Below are 22,404 nucleotides of genomic sequence, written 5' to 3'. Positions count from 1 at the left end.
CCCATCAGGGACCGAGTTTATTACTGGGGGACATTCCTTCCTTTTCTATGACAGACACAATCCCCCTTTGATATCTTGTGATTTAAAGTCTAAATTATAAAGTTTACTACTGTCAGCATATCTATGTGAAATAGCAAAAGGAAGCAGAACATTTATACTGCTATACACAAAAGCTACTTACCAACACATGGAAAATATGCATAGCAACTATAGTGCATGTTTCTGCATTTGGTGATTGGGGGTGTGGTCGCTATTTGTGAAGTCCCTTCTTCCTCTTCCTGTCCCATATTTCTTTTGCCTGCACCTCGGGGAACCCCCTGCATGCTTTCCTCCTCAGCCTGCTGATTATAGAGAGCTCCCTTTGAGACTGTGAGAAAGGGCATGAAATGAAAACCTGAAAAATGAAAACCCTGAAACATGAATAGGTGCCCTGGGAGTCTTTAGTATTACTGCACGTAGTAGCTCATTTGGGTCGTCAGGGACTTCAGTGGCAAGCCAGCAACTGTTTCTCGGAAGGAGAATAGTTATTTGCAGAAGACACTTTGAGACAATTCCCAGGGCATTTTCTTTTTTCTTTTCATTTTTTTAAAAGATTTATTTACTTTAGAGAAAGAGAGCACAAGCAGGGGGAGGGGCAGAGGGAGAGGGAGAAGCAGACTCCCTGCTGAGCAGGGAACCTGATGCGGGGCTGCATCTCAGGACCCTGAGATCGTGAACGGAGCCGAAATCGAGAGTGGGACGCTCACCCACTGAGCCACCCAGGCAACCCCAGGGCATTTTCTTCATCAGTAGCCACATGTGAGGTGCCTGGGGCTGTGTTCACGGGCTGGACATGGTGGTTGGAATTAAGGTCCTCCCTTGGCTTATGTTTATGGAAATGTCATTCTCTGAGACCAATCTGTTTGTGCACAGATGTGGCTGAGTTGAGTGGGACCTCAACTCAGTCGGTCACCACCCTGCCTCTGTCAGTTGTGGCCACCATCCTCACCTCTGCAGTCCTCCAGGAATGTGGGGGGGCCTTAGGGTCACAGTGTTGTTCAAGAAGCTTCCCCTTAGCCCCCTGCCATGATAGCCACATTGCATAAGCAAGCACCTGTGTTCTACTTTACTAAATCAGGAATCAAAGCAAGAAGTCACATTTTAAAATTGTTCACGAGTGTGCATTTTGACATGTGATTACATGTGTAAGAAGTTGTCCTTTAAAGTGTATAAAAATTTATATCCAAGCTAAACCGTCAAAAATCTCATAGGTGATTATGTAATATGTATTTTTTATTTTATGTATCTGTATGTGATATTGTTATTACTTTATTTATATGCAGTTTCCAAAAATAATTTTACATGCCTGATCAACAGACTGTATTGTTCATATGCTTACAAAACCTAACTTATTCCATTCACATGGATTCAGAAAGATTCTATTTTTTTCTATAACAGAAGTTCTCAGATTTTAAGATGCATATGAATCATCCAAGGAACTCTGTGGAAATGGAGATTCTGGGGCTTCACCTTAGATTCTTGCCTCAGTAGGTCTGGGGTAGGGCCGGGAAACCCCTCAGCCCGTGACGGAGGCACCACACTCTAACATTATTTTAGAAGTTTATTGGCTACAGTAGATACACTAACAGATTTGCTCATTCAAACCCCAAAAGAGAAATGCCTGTGACAGGGGCGTCTTCCACTTGGCCCCACCTCACGCTGCACCATGTCCTCTTCTTCGGCAGGGGGCGTTTTGGCCAGGTTCACAGGTGTGAAGAGAAAGCAACAGGTCTGAAGCTGGCGGCCAAGATCATCAAGACCAGAGGCACCAAGGATAAGGTAGAGTCCGTGCAACGTGGATCTGTCCTTGCCATCAGCATCTTCACTTCGCTAAAGCATCTTTCCTTCTTCTCAGGATGAAGTGAAGAACGAGATCAACATCATGAACCAGCTGGATCACGTGAACCTCATTCAGCTCTACGACGCCTTTGAGTCTAAGAATGACATTGTCCTGGTCATGGAGTAGTACGTGTTCTCCCCCTCCCCCACCCCCTACTCCACCCCTCCCCTGCACAGCTGCACGCAAGCATGATTACGCTCTGTCCTGCTTCAGAAGCTGGTAGATCCGTGCTTGGTGCACTTCTGATTCTGACCGGCATGTATCAGACAATCGCATCAGTTTCAGAAGGAGAATTACCTAGGAATACACATCTTCATGTGTGATTTTACTGAGAAGAAGTAGAATGACACCCTAGACATAGCTTTATATCTAAGCTATTGTGTCAAATAGCCAGCCTAAAGATTATTCCGGTTAACCTGAAGGAAAGTGATTTTTGAACCACATTTTTTTTCAACCTAATCATTAATACACAGTTCGCTTCAAACTCTTAATAACTGGGGCTAAGAAACTTCCATTTAGAGGATACATACAATAAACAAATAATTTCAGATAGTAGGAAGTGCTATGAAGAATGGGAAATGGGATGTAATAGAGAAAAAAAAAGAAACTTCCATTTAAATTCACTTTTATAAAAAATTAATAAGTAGTGAGAAAGTGAGTAGTTCTCAATAACGCTGAATCAGTATTGTGATTCGGTTCATTCTTTCCCCTGCTTGGGGTTTTGTTTATCATCGTGCAATAGGAATTTGGGATAATAAAAAGCCTAGTATCAGAAGCACATAGATTGAGCACTTTCACACTGAAAGTAGTCTGAGAAGACCCCGTTTGACCATCGCTTGGTATTTGGGATTCCTCTCCCTGCCTTTGTAGAGTCCTCTTTATCTTCCATATATGTTAGGAAATGGCAGATGTGGACTCATTCCAGAACTGCAGCCATGAGATGACTGGGACCTTGAGGCGTTCCGGTTGTGAAATTGATGGTAGTTAAAAGAAGGGCCTTCAACCTAAGCATCATGTAGCTGAGATAACGACGGAGGTGGAGAAGTCACTGGGCACACACACCGGCTGGAAGAGTTAGAGGAGCTTAAACACGTGGCTGCTACTCCAGGAAGTAGCCGTGTTCACGAAGGAGTCATACTCAGGACTTGACGCCTCTTCTCTCTGCAGCGTGGATGGAGGGGAGCTGTTTGATCGCATCATCGATGACAACTACAATCTGACTGAGTTTGACACCATCCTGTTCATCAAGCAGATATGTGAGGGCATAAGACACATGCATCAGATGTATATTCTCCATTTGGATCTGAAGGTACAGCGTGTTCTGTTTGGTATGAAACCCCTTCCACCCTCCCCTCCTGTGGGTCAGTGGGACCCATCAGATACTATATGCCAGCTTGGGGAATTTATGCTGTTATGAGGTACATATTCGGGAATTAATGAAAACCTGGATTCTTAGCGTCATCTCCCCATTCCTGGCTTCCGCCACCCCCTAATATTTGCATAGCTCCACCTTCAGAGACTACTATTCAGATTCTTGTAACTTGCCTATGTGAAAGGGATCCACATGGGAGATGCTTTCTCTAAAAGTTTAGAATTAGAACCACCACCACCACCACCACCACCACCACCACTACCACCACCATGGTATCCTTGCTGTGTCCCTCTCATAAAATCCTCCCCCACCTTAGGGAGGATTTTAGCTAACTCAGAATTCGCTCGTGGTAGCCAAGTTTTCCAGCTCTCCAGGCATCCCTAGCAGTCTCAAACTCTTTTAGGAGGTGCTGGACTTTAGGGATTCGTTTTTCTGTGGGCATGTTAGAACACTGAGTAGAAACCTATGGCAGAATGGGATACAGGGCAGCCAGAAGGTCGGTGCTAAAATGCTTAGGAGCTGAGAAGGGTGGTGGGGGTGCGGCTGGCACCACTCTGAGCTTGGTGGAGAACCTATGTGAGCAGTGGGGAGCCAAGCCACCTGCCTTTCTCCTCCTATTTAATGACCCTTCCCTTTTGATCTCTCTCCCATTATGAAGTGCCTAGAATTGGATTATACCTAGTTAGAACCAGTGAAAGACCCAAGCTCAATAAGTGTGATTCAGCTCTAATATCAGGACTAAGTATCATAAATTGCCTCTTCTTGTGTGGCACAATCATTTTCTCATTCCCCTGTTTGCACAGCATGACCGTGAGATAAAATATATATTCTCTATAACATACTATCTATTGTAAGTCATCGGGGATTATAGAGCTAAATAAATTTAACTTCCTTAAATTGGTTTCCATGGTCCTCTCTTCTTGTAACTTAGCTTCCCTCACTGCCTTGATTTATGTGTGCTACCTCTCCCATTCATGGGGCAGGAGGAAGTGGTATATAAAAGACAAAGTCAGAAGTTGAAAATCATTAGCAAAGCCCTTGGCTTCGGAACTGAGTTTGATAATGTGTATTTCCATGGAGCATTTTCCTTGAGTGTAGATATTCTGCAGATATCCCTAAAGGGATTTGATTGGCAACTAAAACTAGGACCTGACCTATCGTAAGTAAAACAGCTCTGTATGTGGCTTCATAACATTGACTGAGGACTTGCAATGGGCAATTTTAGTTATGGTTTGTAGGTAAAGATAATAGTAATTGTGGCAGCTGGATGGGTCATTAAGGACCACTCATCCCTTGCAGAAAGCTCCTTGGAAGGAAAAGGGCCAAAAATATTAAGAGTGCTTGTCACCATGGAGGGGAGATTATAGGTGACTTAAAAATGAAAAATGGTCTTCTTTATATTTTTCTGTGTTTTGAAAATCTTATTGAAGAATATGCTTTCATTTCATAGTTAGAAAAAAATTAACTTTTTAAAGTGCCCTCAAAGCTGTAAACACATTTTTATGTCATAGTAGTCTTTGAGAATCAGACAGCTTTATTCATATCGATCAGTTATTTAAGCATGAAACCACATATTCTTATAGAACATCCACTTTATCAATAGCTTTTACTCATAGACACCAATTTTAGAGATATTTTAGAAAAGGGCTTCCAAAGACCTTATGCCAACCAAATGGTCCATTGAATGTTGGTAAGGAGACTCTACATCATTTCATCCATTATTTCTTAGTTTCTGATCTCATTTGAACCTCCTCTCCACCCACAGGCAGGGGAGGGACAGCTGTGATCCCACATAAATGATGGGACATGAGATCCTGAGGATTCAGCAACTCGGCTAAATGCACCCCAGCTCTGAGGGATGATTTGGGACAAGAGCTTGAGAGTTCCAAGCAATTCTTTGAAAACTTTATTTCTCTTTTATGGATGACCTAGACTTTAAATCAAATTTCCTATTTTTCTCAGACCTCAGTTTTTCTGACTAACAAATACAGGCACACTTGTAAGACATTCCATAAACACTGAGTTGCAATGCTACTATCCACGTTTTCTCCCTCTACACTCCCCCCAAGTCTGTCACCTTGACAGAGAGCAAAGTCTTAACCAGAGTCAAATTCCAAGGGAACACTTAGTCAAGGGTTTGGGCACTGAGAACAAACTCAGTAAAACTTTGGAATTACTGAGAATGAAGAATGAACGAGAGGGAAGTCTTCCTTTTACACATGACTTTCTCATAGGTTAAGTGCAAAGGGAAAATCTGGAGGTCAGGAGTGTTCATGTTATATTGCATACTTGGTGTGACTGTTTAAAGGAATCAGGCCATTTCTCCTGGAACTCATAAATCTTTGGGAAAGATATTCCTCCAAGAAGGGGAAATTCATACTTAATAATTTTAGAGGGGCAGATGTCAAGTCTGAGACAGCCTCCACCAGTCCGTTTGGAAGGTACTGAAGCAGGCTCCTTGTCTTCCCTCAAAGAGGCCCCTGCCTGAACTCACACATTATGGTAAACTGCAGAACCAGGGAGAGGGACAGGCAGGGTAATGCAAGGTTGGCAGGGTACCCACAACCTCATCCACCACAAAATTAAAGAAGAAAATACCCACACAGACAAGCCAGACCCAAAGTGAAAGGCCTGATATGTTTTTCCTGAGCATCGTTGTATTTTTAGTTGTGGTTCGAGGACAATTTGAGTGAATGATGGTTGTTTTCATTGCTAATGTGTCTCTTTCTCCTGGCAGCCTGAGAATATCCTGTGTGTGAATCGGGATGCTAAACAAATAAAAATTATTGATTTTGGATTGGCTAGAAGGTATGTGTATTTGGACATAGGTATATGAACGGAGGTAGTGAGTATGATGGTGCTTTTCTTTGCAAAGATAAATCTGATATACCTCTTGGTTTTAGACTCTCTTTTAGAATTAACTTGACAAAAATTATATCCCAGCCTTACCTTGCTGACTTTGGAATTGGAATGTTTAGAGGTTTCTACAGTGTATCCAAGAAAAAAATAAGAAAACTTAAAAATCTCATACAGTGAAGTTATTAAATTTGAAGACATTAATTTAGAATTTATAAGTTTGTCTTAGTCTTTTATATGTGTTCTATCTGTAAAGAGAAGGTTTACTTTAAAAATTGAGTAGTGTAAATGAAATTGCAAAGGGCTCTGGTACATATAAGCTTCTTAAGTGAACAAAGAGTTTATATGTGGACTTCAGTACATTAATGGTGAATATAAAAGGGATACAAATAATTGCATTTCATTTATTCATTAATATGGGCTTACTCAAGCCATTGGCATGTCAAGGATTGTATCAGTTTTCTTTTCGTTGTGTTCTAGAATTCACGTGTTCTAATTATTCTCATCGGCTTTCCCCACCACTGTTTCAGATTATTAAGGTTTTATAGTATGAATTATGGCTCTTAAATGCCTGGAACTTTTTTTTTTTTTACAAGTTTTTAACACTATTTCCTAAATACACAATTTCCTTTAAAGCCTGTGTATTCAAAATTTGCTGTGTGGCTGAAGTTATTTTGTCTTATAGACTGCATCTTTTCAGTTTCTACAATTGTTGATGTTTGATCGACCCTCTCCATCCCTCCACTTTGTCTCCTGAATTCCAGATACAAACCCAGAGAGAAGCTGAAGGTGAACTTTGGAACTCCGGAATTTCTTGCCCCTGAAGTTGTGAACTATGATTTTGTTTCCTTTCCCACTGACATGTGGAGTGTGGGCGTCATTGCCTATATGCTGTAAGCAGATCTCCAGTCTCTCTGACACTTACACACAGGCATAATAGCCCAATTTAGGTCTTTTAACAAATAAATAACACCGTGCCATGTTGAGTCACTTTCTAGGCTCTGTGAATCCTGTGGGTGAAAGGAGTAAATTCTTTTCCTGTGCATCACCTGAAAAAGTAAATGTATGACTACTTGTAATCGCTTTAACTGTTAGGACACCACCGAATGCCCCAAGAGTAATTAAAAAGCAACTTGTGTCCTGATCTCCTAAAAGACGAAGGCTAGCCTTACTCCTCAGGGTGACCCTTTGGTGTTGGCCATCTGAGTGTGTGGCAGACTTTAGCAGCTATAAACGCTTTAAAAAGGAAGTTGTGCTCTCCTTAGAGATTTCATATTTTAGGGGGGCTGCTGACTCCATGGCGGCAGGTGTTTCATTAGGGGCCGGGGTGGGGGAGCAAAGAATTTTCCTGATTGCAAAAATATATTATAAAATTACGTTTAATTGTCAGGTTATTTGACTTCTCTCAGTTTTAAATGACAGAACCGAGAAAAAGCAACCTCTCTGTAAAGGGTTTGAAGCTATTTAAATGAGACTCACTCTGGCTCCTGTGTCTTACAGACTGAGTGGTTTGTCTCCCTTCCTGGGTGACAATGACGCTGAGACCCTGAACAACATCCTGGCCTGTAGGTGGGACTTGGAGGATGAAGAATTTCAGGACATCTCGGAGGAGGCCAGGGAGTTTATCTCCAAGCTTCTGATTAAGGAGAAGAGGTGACCCAAGTTGGTTACGGGCTCTGGAAGAAGGAGGGATAATAGGGAAGCATAGGCTAACCACAATTCATGGAAATAATTCCCGAATTCTCTTTTTGATATCTCCAATGCCCATGCAAATTTGTAAATGGAAGGAGTGTGATGCTCTTGACCTTGTTTACTAAGATCGTGGACTGGTTTGGTCAAGAGGCTTGAAAGGGGCTACAAAAACTTCCCTGTTTCTGCCTTTTGCAATAAGGCTCTAGCAATTAGGGGCTCTTGCTGGGCCTCAAAATGAAGGGTTTGGGATAAGTTATTTCCATAACCCCTTTCACATCTACAAAGCACATATCCGGTTCTGTGTAGCTGAACACTTAACTATCATTTCGTTTGAGAGCCTACTGTGGACCAGACAGTGCCAAGTGCTTTATAGACCTATCTTTTAACCCCCATCCATCTCCAAGAGGTGGGAATTATCATTACTATTTTATGGATGAGAGTCTAAATAGTTTTCCCAAGATCATATGGCCAGTCAGTGGAACTGAGCGTCAAACACGTCAACCTCCCCCTAAGGCTGCCCACTTAACTGTTACATATTACACGGCCTTCTATTTTCTGTCATGCTAAAACCACGTTAGTTCAAAATTCAGCAGATGGAGGCGCCTGCATGGCTCAGGCTGTTAAAAGTCTGCCTTCGGCTCAGGTCATGATTCCAGGATTCTGGGATTGAGCCTCACGTTGGGCTCCCTGCTCCCTCCCTCTGCCCCTCTCCCTCTGCTGATCACCCTGCTTATACTCAGTCTCTCTCTCAAATAAATACATAAAATCTCTACAAAAATTCAGCAGATGAAAAAGAGTGACCTTGAAACATAAGGGCTTGCATTTTAGAATTACAGGCCGGGGAAGGACATTGTGATTTAGTCAAAAACCGTTTCAGATGGTTTTATACCTAAAATGTAAAATGGTAAATGGTGTTTAAGATTTTCAAGGCCAACCATACTGAGCCTTGCTTCATTGTTTTATTATCTTTATGGCTTTTAAGTTATTAATAAACATGACCGTGAACAGATGGGAGGGTGTATTTAGGGGGAAGGGATTAAAGAAGCAACATGGGTCTGGAGCAGTACCTGACACCAAGGAGGTGCTTTATCGACAGTCTGCCAGGAAATGTGTCTGGGGCATTGAGAACACATGTGTAAAGTCCAGACCCTGCCTTTAGGTAACCCATGATCTAAGAGAAGAGGTAGGTATTTTTTAAAAAGATAGAATACAATGCAGTTAATGCAAAGATAGAGTTTATTGAAAAGGGTCAGTCAGGACTGCATCCTAGAGGGTAAGGAGGACTTAGCCAGGCAGGGGGTGTCAGTGTGAGGAGAAGGCACTGCCCCGGCTGATGTTACTATTATTATTATTATTATTATTATTATTATTATTATTATTTGTACACCACTGAACACCAGATGGAAAATGTCAACTCTATCACATCTTTGGTGGGTGAGATCTACATTTACTGAGAATCTATTCGACAGATACACTTTTATGTGTTTTCTGATTTAGTACTCTGGATTAAATGAAGAAACAGAGGCTGAGAGCAGTCAAGCAGTCATGTGGTTAGCATGGGGCAGAGTCCTAGCCATGCTTGGTAGCCTCCAGCGCCATGCCCTGCCCACTCCTTTGGTCTGAGGGCTTCACTAATATGATCATGGAGTAAATTTCTGGGTACAAAAATAAACTCGAAATTCTATTAAAAATTAATTATTAGTACTATGTTATTGTTAACTTTTTAATAGTCAGCTTTCAGAAGTTTGCATTACAGTGAAGAAATAATTTTTTGGCACGGTCAGCTTTTGGAATGCTTCTGGGAATCCAGTACTGAAAATTCATGATATTCAACAAAACAGCACTTCCATCTGAAGTTGGTGGAGGTCAAGAGTTTTAAAAAAATTATATCTGCCTGTTTAAGGTCCTACTAATGGTGATGTTGTCACCAAGTTACTAGACTTTCCTACATGGATTAAAGTAAAGGGTTATCATCTCTTCAAATCTTATACTTAAATGTTTATATCTGATGAAACAATTTTACTGACTCAGTCTACAAACTGAAGCTCCATGACCGTTGGAAACTACTTTCTTGATACTGTTTCAGAAGTAGACTCCAGATTGTTGCACTCACTTATAGTTTTTATTTTGAAAGGTTATTTGGTTTAATGTGATAAATGTTAGAACACAAGACAAATTTATAAAACTTGGAATTAGAATATAATAAAATCTTTATAATTCTTTCCCATGTTATTTTTTTAAATTGTATAAATGTTTGCTAGCTCAAAAGGATATAGTTTCTTTGTAAAGGTACCTAATGAACTCTCTCTCAATACTTATATTAACTTTTCATCTAGTTAAGTCTTCAAAACCTTTTTTTTAAAGATTTATTTATTTAATTTGAGAAAGAGAACAAGCAGGAGGGGCAAAGGGAGAGGGAAAGAGAATCCCAAGCAGACTCTGCGCAGAGTGTGGTGGAGCCTGATGTGGGGCTCAATCTCACGACCCTGAGATCATGACCAAGAGTTGGTTGCTTAACTGACTGTGCCACCCAGGAGCCCCCAAAATTTCTTAATTCAAAAGTTAGTGATACATATTATTCAAGAGTTTTAATATATAAATCACTTTTGCAATTATCAAGAATCATTTAGCATTTGGCTCTTGCAATAGTTAAGTGTGCATTTAATTTTCCACTGACTAATAGAAGTTCAATTCATGAAGCTCAAACATTGCATGAAAAATGGTTACTTGTATTGGAAAGTAGATGTTCAATTATGAACAAGAATTTTGAATTATTTGCCTCACTTGTCTTACTGCTGTTGTTACCCTGACTGGATTTGCTGGTAACCTATAATCATCAATGATAGTTCCAGAGAAGATAGAATTGCCTGTGAATTTGACATTTGGCCATCTGGTCTCCCAAAGGCAATGGCCAGAGCTGAAGTGAATGACAGATTCAGGCCTCCTTGGTGTGTCTCTGCTAACAGCCTTCCAAATTTCCCTTTAGTTGGAGAATAAGTGCAAGTGAAGCTCTTAAGCACCCTTGGCTGTCAGACCACAAGCTCCACTCCAGACTCACCACACAGGTAACTGAGGCTTGTTGCTTTTCCTCTCCTTTTCTAGCCAAACTTTGTCTTTTGATGATCAGAGGCTAGAAGCATTTTAGCCTCATATGGGGTTCTAATTCCATCTCTCACAGCCTTGCAATCTTGTGCTAGTGTTGAATTGCTTAAAATGCTTTTATTGAGCAGTTTGTAGGTGTTTTTTTTTTTAATAAATGCTTCTTATGTTGTTTAGGAGATATTATTTTCAGCATAACTATTTATTATGTTTATTATTCAATCATTGTACTCATTATAAAATAAATTACATCACTGTACTATGTGCACACACTTACACACATATATAGTCTAGGATATATAAATATACAACATTTTGGAGAATATAGGTTAGTGTACATTCAGGATAAATATGTCTCCTTAAAACAGAACTTGGGATGTAATGTATGGTGATTAACATAACAATAAGAAAAAAATTTAAAGAAAACAGAACTTGGAATTTTAACATTTATGCTTACCTGGTTCAGTCTGCTCTGGCACCAAAAAACTGTAATACTAAGGTTGATCCAGATAGTATTAAATATATGTGAAGGAGACTCTTACCAAAGACAGAATGAAGATGACCTAAATACTTGTGGTTTTTTTAATCTTTTTTTTTTCAAGTTTCTATTTGAATTCAAGTTAGTTAACATATGGTGTAATATTAATTTCAGGTGCAGAATTTAGTGATTCATCACTTATATTCGATACCCAGTGCTCATCACAACAAGTGCCCTCCTTAATCCCCATCCCCCATCTAGCCTATCCGCCTGCCCACCTCCCTCCATCAATGCCCAGTTTGTTCTCTATCATCAAGAGTCTGTTTCCTGGCTTGCCTCTCTCTCTCTTTTCCTTTTTTCCTGAGTACTTGTTGACAATAATTGAGCCCACACTCTGCGTTAACTTCGTACAATAAAATCCCTAATCTACTCTATTGCCTTACTTGCCATTTATGTTCTGACAGCCGTCTGTCCCTTCGGCACAGACTCCTTTCCTAAGCTTCAGATCCATATATCCCCCTGTGTACTTGACATTTCCATTTGGATCTTCTCAGTCCTAAACTGAACTCATCTTCCCCACCAACCCTCGTCTTCCACCATCCTCCCAGAACAGCCCCCACTGAGTGGCCTCAAACAGACCTCCGGTCTTTGCTGTTTCCTTCCTCCCCTCCAACCTCCCATCTCATATTTAATTTATCTCCAAGTTCTGTACATTATTTTCCCTAATTATTTCTAGAATCTGTCTAACCTTCTCCATCCCCTTGGTTATCCTGACGCATGACACCCCTCATCTGAATTACTATAACAGCCTCCTCCAGACTTTCTCCACCCACATCCCTATGGATTATACAAATAACACAGAATCAAAAGTGTAACATTTAAGTCACTCAACTAAACATTTAGGATGTTTAACTGGCCAAGATATATAGAGAGGCAATAAGCAATCTCTGCCTTCAGGCCTCGTTGGGGAAGGTCTGACATGAGCATCCATTAAGATGGCGGCTGTCATGCCCAGGAGTCGTATGCGTTTGATACACTTTCATTTCCTCCATCTCTGCTCTCCATCCTCCCTCCTCCCCAGGGTTTTGGAATGGAGCTTTTTCACTGACCAACAAACCTTGGAATGACTATGCTTCAGGTACTCATTTTTTCCACATCCAGGTTTTATTGAAATTAGCTTTACTTCTAAATTCAGCATCAGTACTAAGTTTTATTTGTGTCTGAATATACCTTTCCTTGATAATTGGTACTGATGTCAAGTAAAAATAGACTTTTTACCTAGTTGGTACCTCACCCAGACTACATAAACTGCTTATTAGGGTTACCAACATATTTTGGGCCAATTTTCCACCAGTGTATTTTTATCCAAACTTATTGGTGTCCAAATACACTTTGACATGGTAGGACAATATGGAAACCATGGCAGATAAATAATGACATTATACTCTTTAAAAAGTGCTTAAAATATTTTTAAAACCACATAACAACAGCAAAAATCACCTTTTTGTTATTCTATCCAACTGTTGGTAGCTAGGTGAATAGATATTTCACAAATATCTATGAATGAAAAAAAACAAATTGCATTGTAGAAATCTAGTTAGTTATCATTAAAGTTATAATTATATGACACTGTGCCAGGAACTGTTCCAACTGCTTTATAAAAATTAATTCATTTAATCCACATACCAATTCTCTGAAACAGATACTGTTATTCTCTTCATATAGATGAGGAAACAGAGGATAGGGGTTAAGTACTTGTACAGGATCCCGCCAGGCAAAAATTATGGAGGTAGCATCTCAGTGTGGACAGGCGGGCTCTGGAGTCTGGGTGGAGTTTCACCACTCTGCTATCCTGCTGGATAATGGACAAAGGGGGCCTGATGATATTTCCAGAACTCTTTATGTACTGTACCTTTTTTGGTGTTACTGAAAGCCAGTATTCAAGCTTAATGTATTTTATTTTTCAATGAAATATTAAGACTGGATTCTTCCAGAAGATTCATTTTTGGTATGATCTTTGTTCCGATATGTTCTATAAAATCAGAATTTAACTTTATGTTGAGAATTTAAGTCTTATCCAAAACTATTTACTATTTAAATCTAATTTCTATTTTAAAAGTCTTTCCTGAACTTTTATTTATCTCTTTTAATTGTTTCATGCTTAAAAGTACTTACCATTTCTTAACCACTAAGCCTGCCTATAACCAGTCAGTAAATTTAAGGATTTTTTCCCCCCAGGAATTAAAGCCCTGTAGCTCTCTGCCTTCTGTATTATGCTCTTACATTTCCAACCATCCATATATAACCCATCTTCCATCAGAAACAGCTCTCAGCTGGAGTGGAACAAAGCATTCCAAAATTACAAATCTGTTAGAACTCATCAAGCACTTACTGCAGACTTAATAAATGCTTTGGGCCTGGAGGAAGGAAAACTGAACAACTATGACACTGTTTCTTTTCTGCCAGAACTAATAAGCCTCTACCTTTCCTTCCCGTTCCCAGTTTTATGACCTTAGATCATGCCCTTTTTCCAATTTACTGAACTAATAAAATACCTTAGAACATGATATTCCACCTCTGTCCATCTGTTCTCTAATTCACCAAATCATTACTTCATTAATGTTAACTCTGATCATCTTACTCCTTCACCAAAAATTCTTCAAGCGTTCCGCATCGTGCACACCAAACAAACCCACCCAGCAGTCCAGGCCTGCTCTGACATGCCCTGGTCTCAGGTGTCTGGTCCTGTCTCTGCTACTGCTTCTAGATCAGCCCAAATCCTAGCAAGTGCCTGAGACCTATTTTAAATGTCACCTCCTCTAAGATGGCCCTTCTCAATCCCCGAACTGGAGGTGCTTTCTCCATCTTCTTGGACTTCCCTTGTGGCACTTACGTACTCTTGGAAACTTTTGGAAGAAGCAACATCTTTGTCTCAGTCTTGACTCTCATGCTTTGTCAACATGAATGTTTGTGGAAATGAGTTTTGACAAAACACACACGTGTAAAAATGAAGTGTCATCAGATGCCAAGCTCTCTGTTTCTGACCTGAGAGGGAAGGTAGTGATGACAAGGGAAAGTGGGAACATGCTCGAATTGGACCCTGAAGGTGGGTCAGTGTATCTGTTAGAGGGTCTTGAACAATGTAGGCTTCTAGAATATCTAAGAGCATTTTCTACTCAGTAGCAAGTTATTGACTCTTTAGGTGTTCTCATATCAGAAGTTAGGAATGAAATGATAAAAAAAAAGTTCTAATCCTTCTCCAAATGTCTTCTGGTTTCCCTAGAAGAAGAACTGTTGCTCTAACGCAAAGAACCTTGTGACCAAATAGTCCATGGAAAGCACCCATTTGAAAGGTTGGTCTTGGGTCTTTTCCTAAAGAGTTGTTTTTGCAAGCCTTCAGAGAGAAAAGCAAGAAATAAGTCAAATATGTGTTGCACTATGTGGGAAGCAGGGTGGTGTTTCTGCTGAGAGGGAGGGCCCTGATTTTAGACTGCTGTGTGTGCAGCCTGGATCTGCCATTTTCTAGCAGAAAGACCTGTTTCCTGATTTGTGGGTTGGGAATAGTCTTACTTCCTATGCTCGTTGAGTGGCTCCAACGAGATAATCCAAGCAAAGCCTGGAGACCAGGGCCTGGCACTTAGAAGGTGCTCGATAATTAGCTCAGGAGGTACCAATAACTGAACAGGACAGTCTCCAGTAGTCCTCACAATTGTGTGGGATCAGAGGAAGTATTTGTGTTTTTTTGTATTGTTGGGGAAACTGATCTCAGAGACTCCAAGACTAAATAACTCCCCCAAAGCTGTGTTGCTAGTAAATGGTAGAATGTGACATCTCAGGTGTCTCTGAATTTAAAGCTCATGCTTAGTTCTCTTCCCTGAACTGCCTACTCTTGGACCTGGAGAAACCACCACTTCATACAAAGCCTCTACCCTGCTTAGAATTTTGTCCGAATTCTTAAGATATAGTTTTACACATGAATACCTTTGATTATATCAATAAGCTAGCTTACTTTATGTTCTAAAGGAGAAGCCTAAAGCAGTGCACTTGTTACAGAGGACTTTTAGAAATCCCAATATTTGTGTCCTTGTTGGGGGCCCATTTACCCTCCAGCAAGTCAGTTCTCTAATTTGGGGTGATAAGTCCATGGCCACTGTTGCAACTCAATTTTAACAAATGTGTAAGACTTATGAATCTGTATTCTTGCTGCCCACTGGTCTTTTTTATTCTGACTGGTATTTATTCTGGTCCTGAAGTTTTTCTTTGTCTGTCTTGTAAGCTGCCTTGAATCTTTCATAGGATAAGATCAGGCAAAAATAAATCAGTAAATCAGAACCAAAGTCACAGACCAGAGTTAGGAAAACATTCAGCCTTTGGTGCATGGGTCACTTACTTAGAAGTCTATCATTTATCTAGAAATCTATGAAACATCAACAGAAAGCCTTTGGCTTCCTACTTACAATGACCATTCTCATGTGTCAAAGTAAAGTTTTGGGGAAAGTAGAAGATAGCTTTACGTCTTGTGACAATGCAGAGAAGGAAAGGGCTCTCTGTGCTCCCAGGCCCGGATTGTTGGGCTCGCTGAGGTGCAGCCCAGCCTTCCCTCTGAGTGGTGGGCACCAGAGTCTGCAGGCGGCTCTCCCTGCCAGTTTCATCCACAGTGACCACAGACCTCAAGGGTTCGCCACAAACTGCATTCCCACATGAGCACTGAAGTCACTTTTGAGGCCTGGTAGGGATGAAGGCATTGGGGGACAGGAGGTCACATTGCAACCTGTGGCCAGGGTCTGGCAGGGAAAGAATGAAGAGGGAATGACAGTGGGAGGGGGTAGAGTCCTTCCATGTCATGTTGGCGCTTTGAACCGAACACGATGGAGGATGGCGGCAGCCCAAGCAGTGACAGTTATGCAGAGGACAGAGACATGTGAGCCGGTCGCACTGGCGCTGTTGGATACCGTCTTGGTTGGAATTACTTGATGCGACCTTTCTCTGAGCGTGGCCAGGCCCGCCTCCGGATGGTCACTTGGGCTGGCTGACTTCCACTCTTCCGTCCCTCCGGCTCCAGCTGGCCACAGAAATTCACCTTGGTTGCACTGCAGGCCGGGAAAGAGCTGTTTCAGGTCCATGGGATGTGGGCGCTTCCTAGTTTCCTTTTTTTTTTTTTTTTCAAATTAAAATGTAAGCTTAAGATATTAACTCCTGAGAGCAGCCTCATTTGAGAAGAATTTTTTTTCAAATCATTTTTTATAGTATTTCTTGCCAGGATAAGATGGGGTTTTTGGCAGGCTCTGTTAGGAGTAAAACCAACTTTGTGATAATATTGATTTTTAAAATCTGGTGGTTGAAGATTATTCCTGTGGAAAAAGAATGACTTCCAGGCCCTATGAATAAGGCAGGATCCACAATGTAAATTGAGGCATATAAATCTCCTGCAATTTGTTAGAGGTTTTTTGATGTGTTGAGGAAACACTCTTAAAAATCCACCCGGGGCATTTCATTCCATCTTCTGCCCACCTGTGAAAAAGAAGTTGCGGATACCTCCTCAGTTGCGCAGGAGTGATGTAGGGCCGCAAACAGCATGCGGGCCCGTGTCACCCATGGTCATAACGCAAAGGAAAACATTCCCACGCCCGCTCTGCGATGTCACTCTGATGCAGGGTCACCGACAGGACGGATGGTGTGGCGGAAAGCTCGGGGGCTGGCTCTGCTTCACATGAAACAAAGCGGCCTTGTCCTTGATTTTGCAAATAGTATGAAAATATCTTGCATAAACTTGAAAAAAAAAAAACCCAACTCTGGTAAGCGTGGAATCCTGCAAGGGGTTTCTTTTTTTTTTTTCCCTCTCACACACACACATGCATTATAAAAAATCATGTGTGGTTTTCCTAAGGGGCACAACCAACTAATTACAATTTTAAAAGCCCTGCTGAATTAACAAGAGTCATATTTTGTTTGCTTTGCAGGAAAACTGCTGCGGTTGCTGCTGCTTTGGGAAGATTTCTGGAAAAATCAGCAGTTCTGATGCCTTGACCCCGAGGATGACGGGTGGCCGTGGGGGGTGGGGGAGCCGCCGCACTTGAACTCGGAGCGCCCAGTTAAGGCGGATGCCTAGTGCTGTGGTCCTGGGAGTGCAGAAAAGCCCCACATCCCTTTCCTCACACCCCCACACCCCATGGCAGTACACAATTGGGAAGATGTTTCCCTGACATCTTGAGTTTTCAATGTTTATTTTTTTATTTTAGTCTCTGGGATAAGGGGTACCTGATTTCTGCTCTTTCTCAGCTTACTAGAGCAATCAGACTGGAGATTTATTTGAGACATTTAAACCTGGAGGATACATTGAGAGGGAGAAAACTGCTTCCAGTCCTTAAACTATGCCTTTCAAAGGGGTGATCATATCACCAGAAGAAAATTCTGTCTTTCACACCCTTGATCACTAGGTTTCTCAGACTTTGTTATTTTGATTTGGTCTGAAATCAGGTGAATCCAATTGATAAATAATTTGCTTTCTGGAACTTGAGCTGTCTTGGAATCCTGAGGCAAGAGGCATCAGACATCGTGTTTTCTGTTTCTTCTGAACTTTTGTCCCAGCTCATCAGTTTCTTCCGAGTAGTGATTCTACTTTCAAATGAGTGACGTGCATTTCACAAGGCACTACCCGCTCTCTTCTGACTGAGCATTCACACGCATGAAATGCACTAGTTTTCACCAGTGGAGCAAGAATTACAACCTGTGGAAAAACCGTAACAGTTACGAGAGCTTTCCTCATGCTGCCATTGTCAATGAGAGAAGGGTCGTGTGCATCCCAAGGAAGGACAGTGCTTTGCTTCTAATGTTGAAATGACTTTGGAAGTAGCTCTCCAGGTTTCTGGGTAAATTCCAACATTTCTGAAGACCAATGATCTCACCTACGCAGAATCTCGCATGGTTCAGTGGTTGTGAAGAAAGAACATTCAGAAATCAAAGTGAGGGGAACATTCCTGCTCACTCTTTGGATATGAGAATGATTTCCAGTTGGAAGCTTCTTCTTGTTCTTGAACTTATGTGCCATTTCATTACGGATTTTTAATAATGGAAGTGAGCCCTACCGTATATAGCACAGAAAGGCACAGGGCCTCTGAAGAGTGAAACGTGGGTGCCATTTCTTTATGAAGAAGAGGCCATGCAGAGCCACACGAAACTCATCACACAGCTAGCACCATGCTCACCATTCGTCTTCTTAAGCTGTCCTCATATTTCCCATGTCCAGATAACTCCTGTGATGAGATCAGCTATAAGGATGCATTTTTAGCTGTAAATGGTTCTAGGCACCGATAGTCACCGTAGTCACCATAGCAATGGCCATATTAGTGAGGGCAGTTTTATTTTTTTTTTTTATTTATTTATTTTTTTTTTTGAGGGCAGTTTTAATTGGCACTGGCTTTTCTCCGTTATTGCTTGTATCCACCTGGTGGGTCCTTCTAGCATGCCCGTGAATAACTGTATGTGCAATGTTCTTATTCTCATGTGCAAGGTAAAGGGGAAGTAGAGACAGAAGAAAATGTGTAATTTAGTTAAGACCACATGCCCATTTAGTGGTCATGCTAGTTATAAAACTGACTCCTTTCTAACTTTGCTTTTACATTATGATGCATTTCTTTTTTCCTTTGGTGTATGCGTTTATTCAAGGTTGGTTTTCTCCTGGTCCTGTTATGTGACTATGCTTAAAATGTTCAACTTGGTTTCCTTAAAACACACACACACACACACACACACACACACACACACACACACACACACAAAAACAAAACAAAACCCTGTGACTGAAGTGTTATATTACTGTGCTATCTTTAGCTGATGGTATTCACCGAGTCTGGAAAAATACAAGCCAGTGCACGCATTAATACTCAGACCGCAGAGAGCTGGCATTCTCTCAAATGCTAAATAAGACGCAAGGGTCTGATTTGAAACCCCTCATGGAAGGGTGTTTTCTGTCCTGTGGTGTGGACTCTCTACCAGATAGAGCAGGAGGTCTCTTGCATTCAGCTCCCATTCTGAATCACGTTGGCGGAGAAACTTTCACCGGACCCCAACGCACATGGGAGAGGCAGCTTAGGCCAAATAAAGGAATGATTTCTTTGTCAAATTAACCCACTAATGACCCTGCAGTCAGTGGGCGTGATTTTTTTTTTTTAAGAGGTTTAGAAAGGAGACTCTACTTTAAAAATGGATCCCCTTTGAATTTGGAGTTAAATTTCCACATTTGGATGGGGAGACATCCCCCCGCCAGCAGGGTGCCTTTTATATGAGAGCTGAGGATAGTTTGCATTGCAGAGTTGATTATTACAGTTTAGAGTTACAGTGAAATGGGAGAATTTCCGTCTCCTGCTCATCCTGTTCCCTCCCTCCACGCCCCTGTGCGGCTGCCCCAGCAAGGACTGCTAACTTGGTAGATTGCCACTCTGATGGGAAAGGGGGCTTTGCACAGCGGAGAAATCAAACCAGATGCAAGCATGGACCAGAGAAGCTGAGTCTGGCGAGACTGGGGCTATTGTGATCAATTTTTTCCAAGAAGTCATTAGGATTTGACAGCCTGTATTGCTTCTCTGCCCTCCTAATGGACGTTATGGCTTTAGTCCTTGCATTAGGCAGTAGCCTTTTCTTTGGAAAAAGGCGGAAATTCAGCACTGATGTGGCATTTCCCACTGCCTGGAGAGAAATAAACCTCACAAAGGTTTCAAGAAAAAGCATGCCCCCATTTGTCATTTGTAAGATACCAACACTTCCCCAGAACCAGTTGCTATTTAAAAATCAGGGAGAAAAGAGCTCATGTCCCAGTCGGTGACATAAAAACATCTGAAATTGGATTCTGACCTGAACTACCTTGGGGAAAGTTTCCTAGGTTGAAATGGGGGTAATTCTCATGTTTGTTTCTAATCTGACTTGCTATTATTTTGCTTTCTTTCCTCGAAAATGTAAATAGGCATGCTGCTATTGTTGTGGCATGCTTTGATGTGAAAGTGTTTTGAAAGATGTGTGAATGATTACATTGTCACCATTTTTATGGAATTTAGCATAGAATTTTTTTCTCGTTTTAAAATCAAAATACGTATTTGATATTAGGGAAATGAGGGTCTTATTCTTTATTTCATTCCTTTTTTTCTTCCTTCTGCTCCCACTACCCCTACTCTGGGCATGAGGCAAATGGTGTCAGGATGCATACATGCACTAGTCCAGTTTGGATGACGGACCAGCCGAGGGAACCTCATTAGGAAGGTCCATCGGTGCGAGTGTAGCAAGAGGGTGAGGCAGGTGTCTGTTCCAGGGCAATTTCAGCATGGGTGTAGGCTGCGCCCTCGCTGTGGCTCGCTTCTCAAAAGCCATGATGCTCCCTACCTTGCTTTTGTTTTAGCTTTTTTGCCTTTTTTTTTTTTTTTTACTTCTTTCTCTTTTTCTTCAGTTAGAATCAAAGTCCATCTTCTTATCTATCACAGTGCTCCCGTAAAGCCTTTTTGGGATAAAAATGATATTTCCAAAAGGCAAATTGCTTGCTGTCCTAAAGGAAACTTGAAGCTGGACTATTAGACGATCAGATGTTCGAGTCCTGGATGAAGGTGACTTCCTTGCCTAGCATGAAGTCAATGGCTTCTCCCCCTAGAAGTTCCACATATGTCTCTGAGCTCCATTTTTGTTAGGAGTGCTTTCCATAAGTGATCTTGATGTGGGTAGTTTCACCTTCCATGAAGGCTTATAACTCAACTACTACTTATTCAAAAGAGCAGAAAACATCGAATGCCTGAGTGTTCCTATCTTGAATTGTATGTATTTTGTAGTTGTCTCAGCTGACGGATGTCAGTGAGTCGTTTGGATGAGGTTAAGTAGTGTAGGTAAGAAATAAGAATGGATTCGTAATGTGGTGATTGCACATGTCATGTATATTTTTTATTTCTGAACATAGTTTCATTCAGCTGTATTTCTTTACCTTATAAAGATGTATAACAGTCATATATATGTATTATATTGAAGAATAAACATGGACCTTATTTATCCTTTGGTTAATGAGTTAAATTATTCAAAGAAGTGGACTTGGTAAATGCAATACAAACTGTCCTTTATGATAAGTTCTGATGTGTTAAAAATCCTGTGACATTTAGAACCCAATACCTTAAGAATAAGGTTTTTTTTTTTTAAGATTTTATTTATTTGAGAGAGAGAGAGTGCATGAGCAGGGAGAGGGGCAGAGGGAGAAGCAGACTCTCTGCTGAGCAGGGAGCCTGACCCCAGGACCCTGAGATCATGACCTGAGCCAAAGGCAGACGCTTAACTGACTGAGCCACCCAGGCGCCCCAGAACCAGATACCTTAAAAGAATGATGCCACACTACTTACTTGGGGCTCCAAAGGCGTTCACATACTGGCTGGTCCCACAGTGGAAAAACAACTCTCCCACTTGAAAACAATGGTGGTTGCGATGTACCCGCACAGATTTAGGATTTTTTCTCCTATTAATAGAAAATATGGACTGAGATATATGTAAAGTGTGTAGTGCCAGAACAGTGTTTAATTAATTATTAAGGCAATTAGCAATTCAATCCCTTTAATATATCTTAGCGATTATTCCTCAGACAGGTGTCTGTAAGGTGTCTGTTTCAGGAAATCTGCTATTGAAACATTTCAATATACAACGGCCCCCAGTCATCAGCTGCCACATTGCTTTCTGGGGTCAGCATTGGCTGGAAACGCTGCCAGCATTGCTCAGCTCCCAGCGTGCATGTGTGCCTGAGGATGACATGCACTACCATGCCAATGGTCACATGTTAGCCCAGCAGTGACTGACCTTGACTCAGGGTCAACAAACCGCCCCTCCTCCCTCCTCCCCCCCGCCCCCGCCCCCCGCCCCGCCTGGCTTGAGACAGCCCCACCAAATTTTCTATTGTCTCCCACAAAGGTATGCTATCCCTCTCTTTGGAACTCCAGTTGTTTCCCACTAGGACCACTAGGTGAGACATTGTGACTTCTTCCCCAAAATGAGGAGAACTCATGGATCATCTGT

The 22,404-nt window shown here is 41.4% G+C and overlaps 1 protein-coding gene across 1 annotated transcript in view; it reads left to right on the top strand.

The window, feature by feature from the left end:
* The window catches only part of MYLK4 (myosin light chain kinase family member 4), a 75,161-nt gene extending 56,438 nt beyond the window's left edge, over positions 1–18,723 (top strand). Inside the window, exons 4-12 of the mRNA XM_025890864.2 lie at positions 1,725–1,818; positions 1,895–2,004; positions 3,047–3,188; positions 5,989–6,059; positions 6,872–7,000; positions 7,608–7,760; positions 10,786–10,864; positions 14,660–14,729; positions 17,337–18,723. Coding sequence (XP_025746649.2) covers positions 1,725–1,818; positions 1,895–2,004; positions 3,047–3,188; positions 5,989–6,059; positions 6,872–7,000; positions 7,608–7,760; positions 10,786–10,864; positions 14,660–14,704 — 823 coding nt within the window. The 3' untranslated portion in view covers positions 14,705–14,729; positions 17,337–18,723. The remainder of the gene's footprint in view (positions 1–1,724; positions 1,819–1,894; positions 2,005–3,046; positions 3,189–5,988; positions 6,060–6,871; positions 7,001–7,607; positions 7,761–10,785; positions 10,865–14,659; positions 14,730–17,336) is intronic.
* Positions 18,724–22,404: the final 3,681 nt, after the last annotated feature.

The sequence above is a fragment of the Callorhinus ursinus genome, unplaced genomic scaffold, assembly GCF_003265705.2.
Source record: "Callorhinus ursinus isolate GAN/ISIS: 27379988/994484 unplaced genomic scaffold, GSC_fseal_2.0 scaffold26, whole genome shotgun sequence".
In the NCBI taxonomy this organism is placed as follows: domain Eukaryota; kingdom Metazoa; phylum Chordata; class Mammalia; order Carnivora; family Otariidae; genus Callorhinus; species Callorhinus ursinus.
Note: the sequence above shows the minus strand (reverse complement) of the source record. Positions and strands in the feature narration are given on the sequence as shown.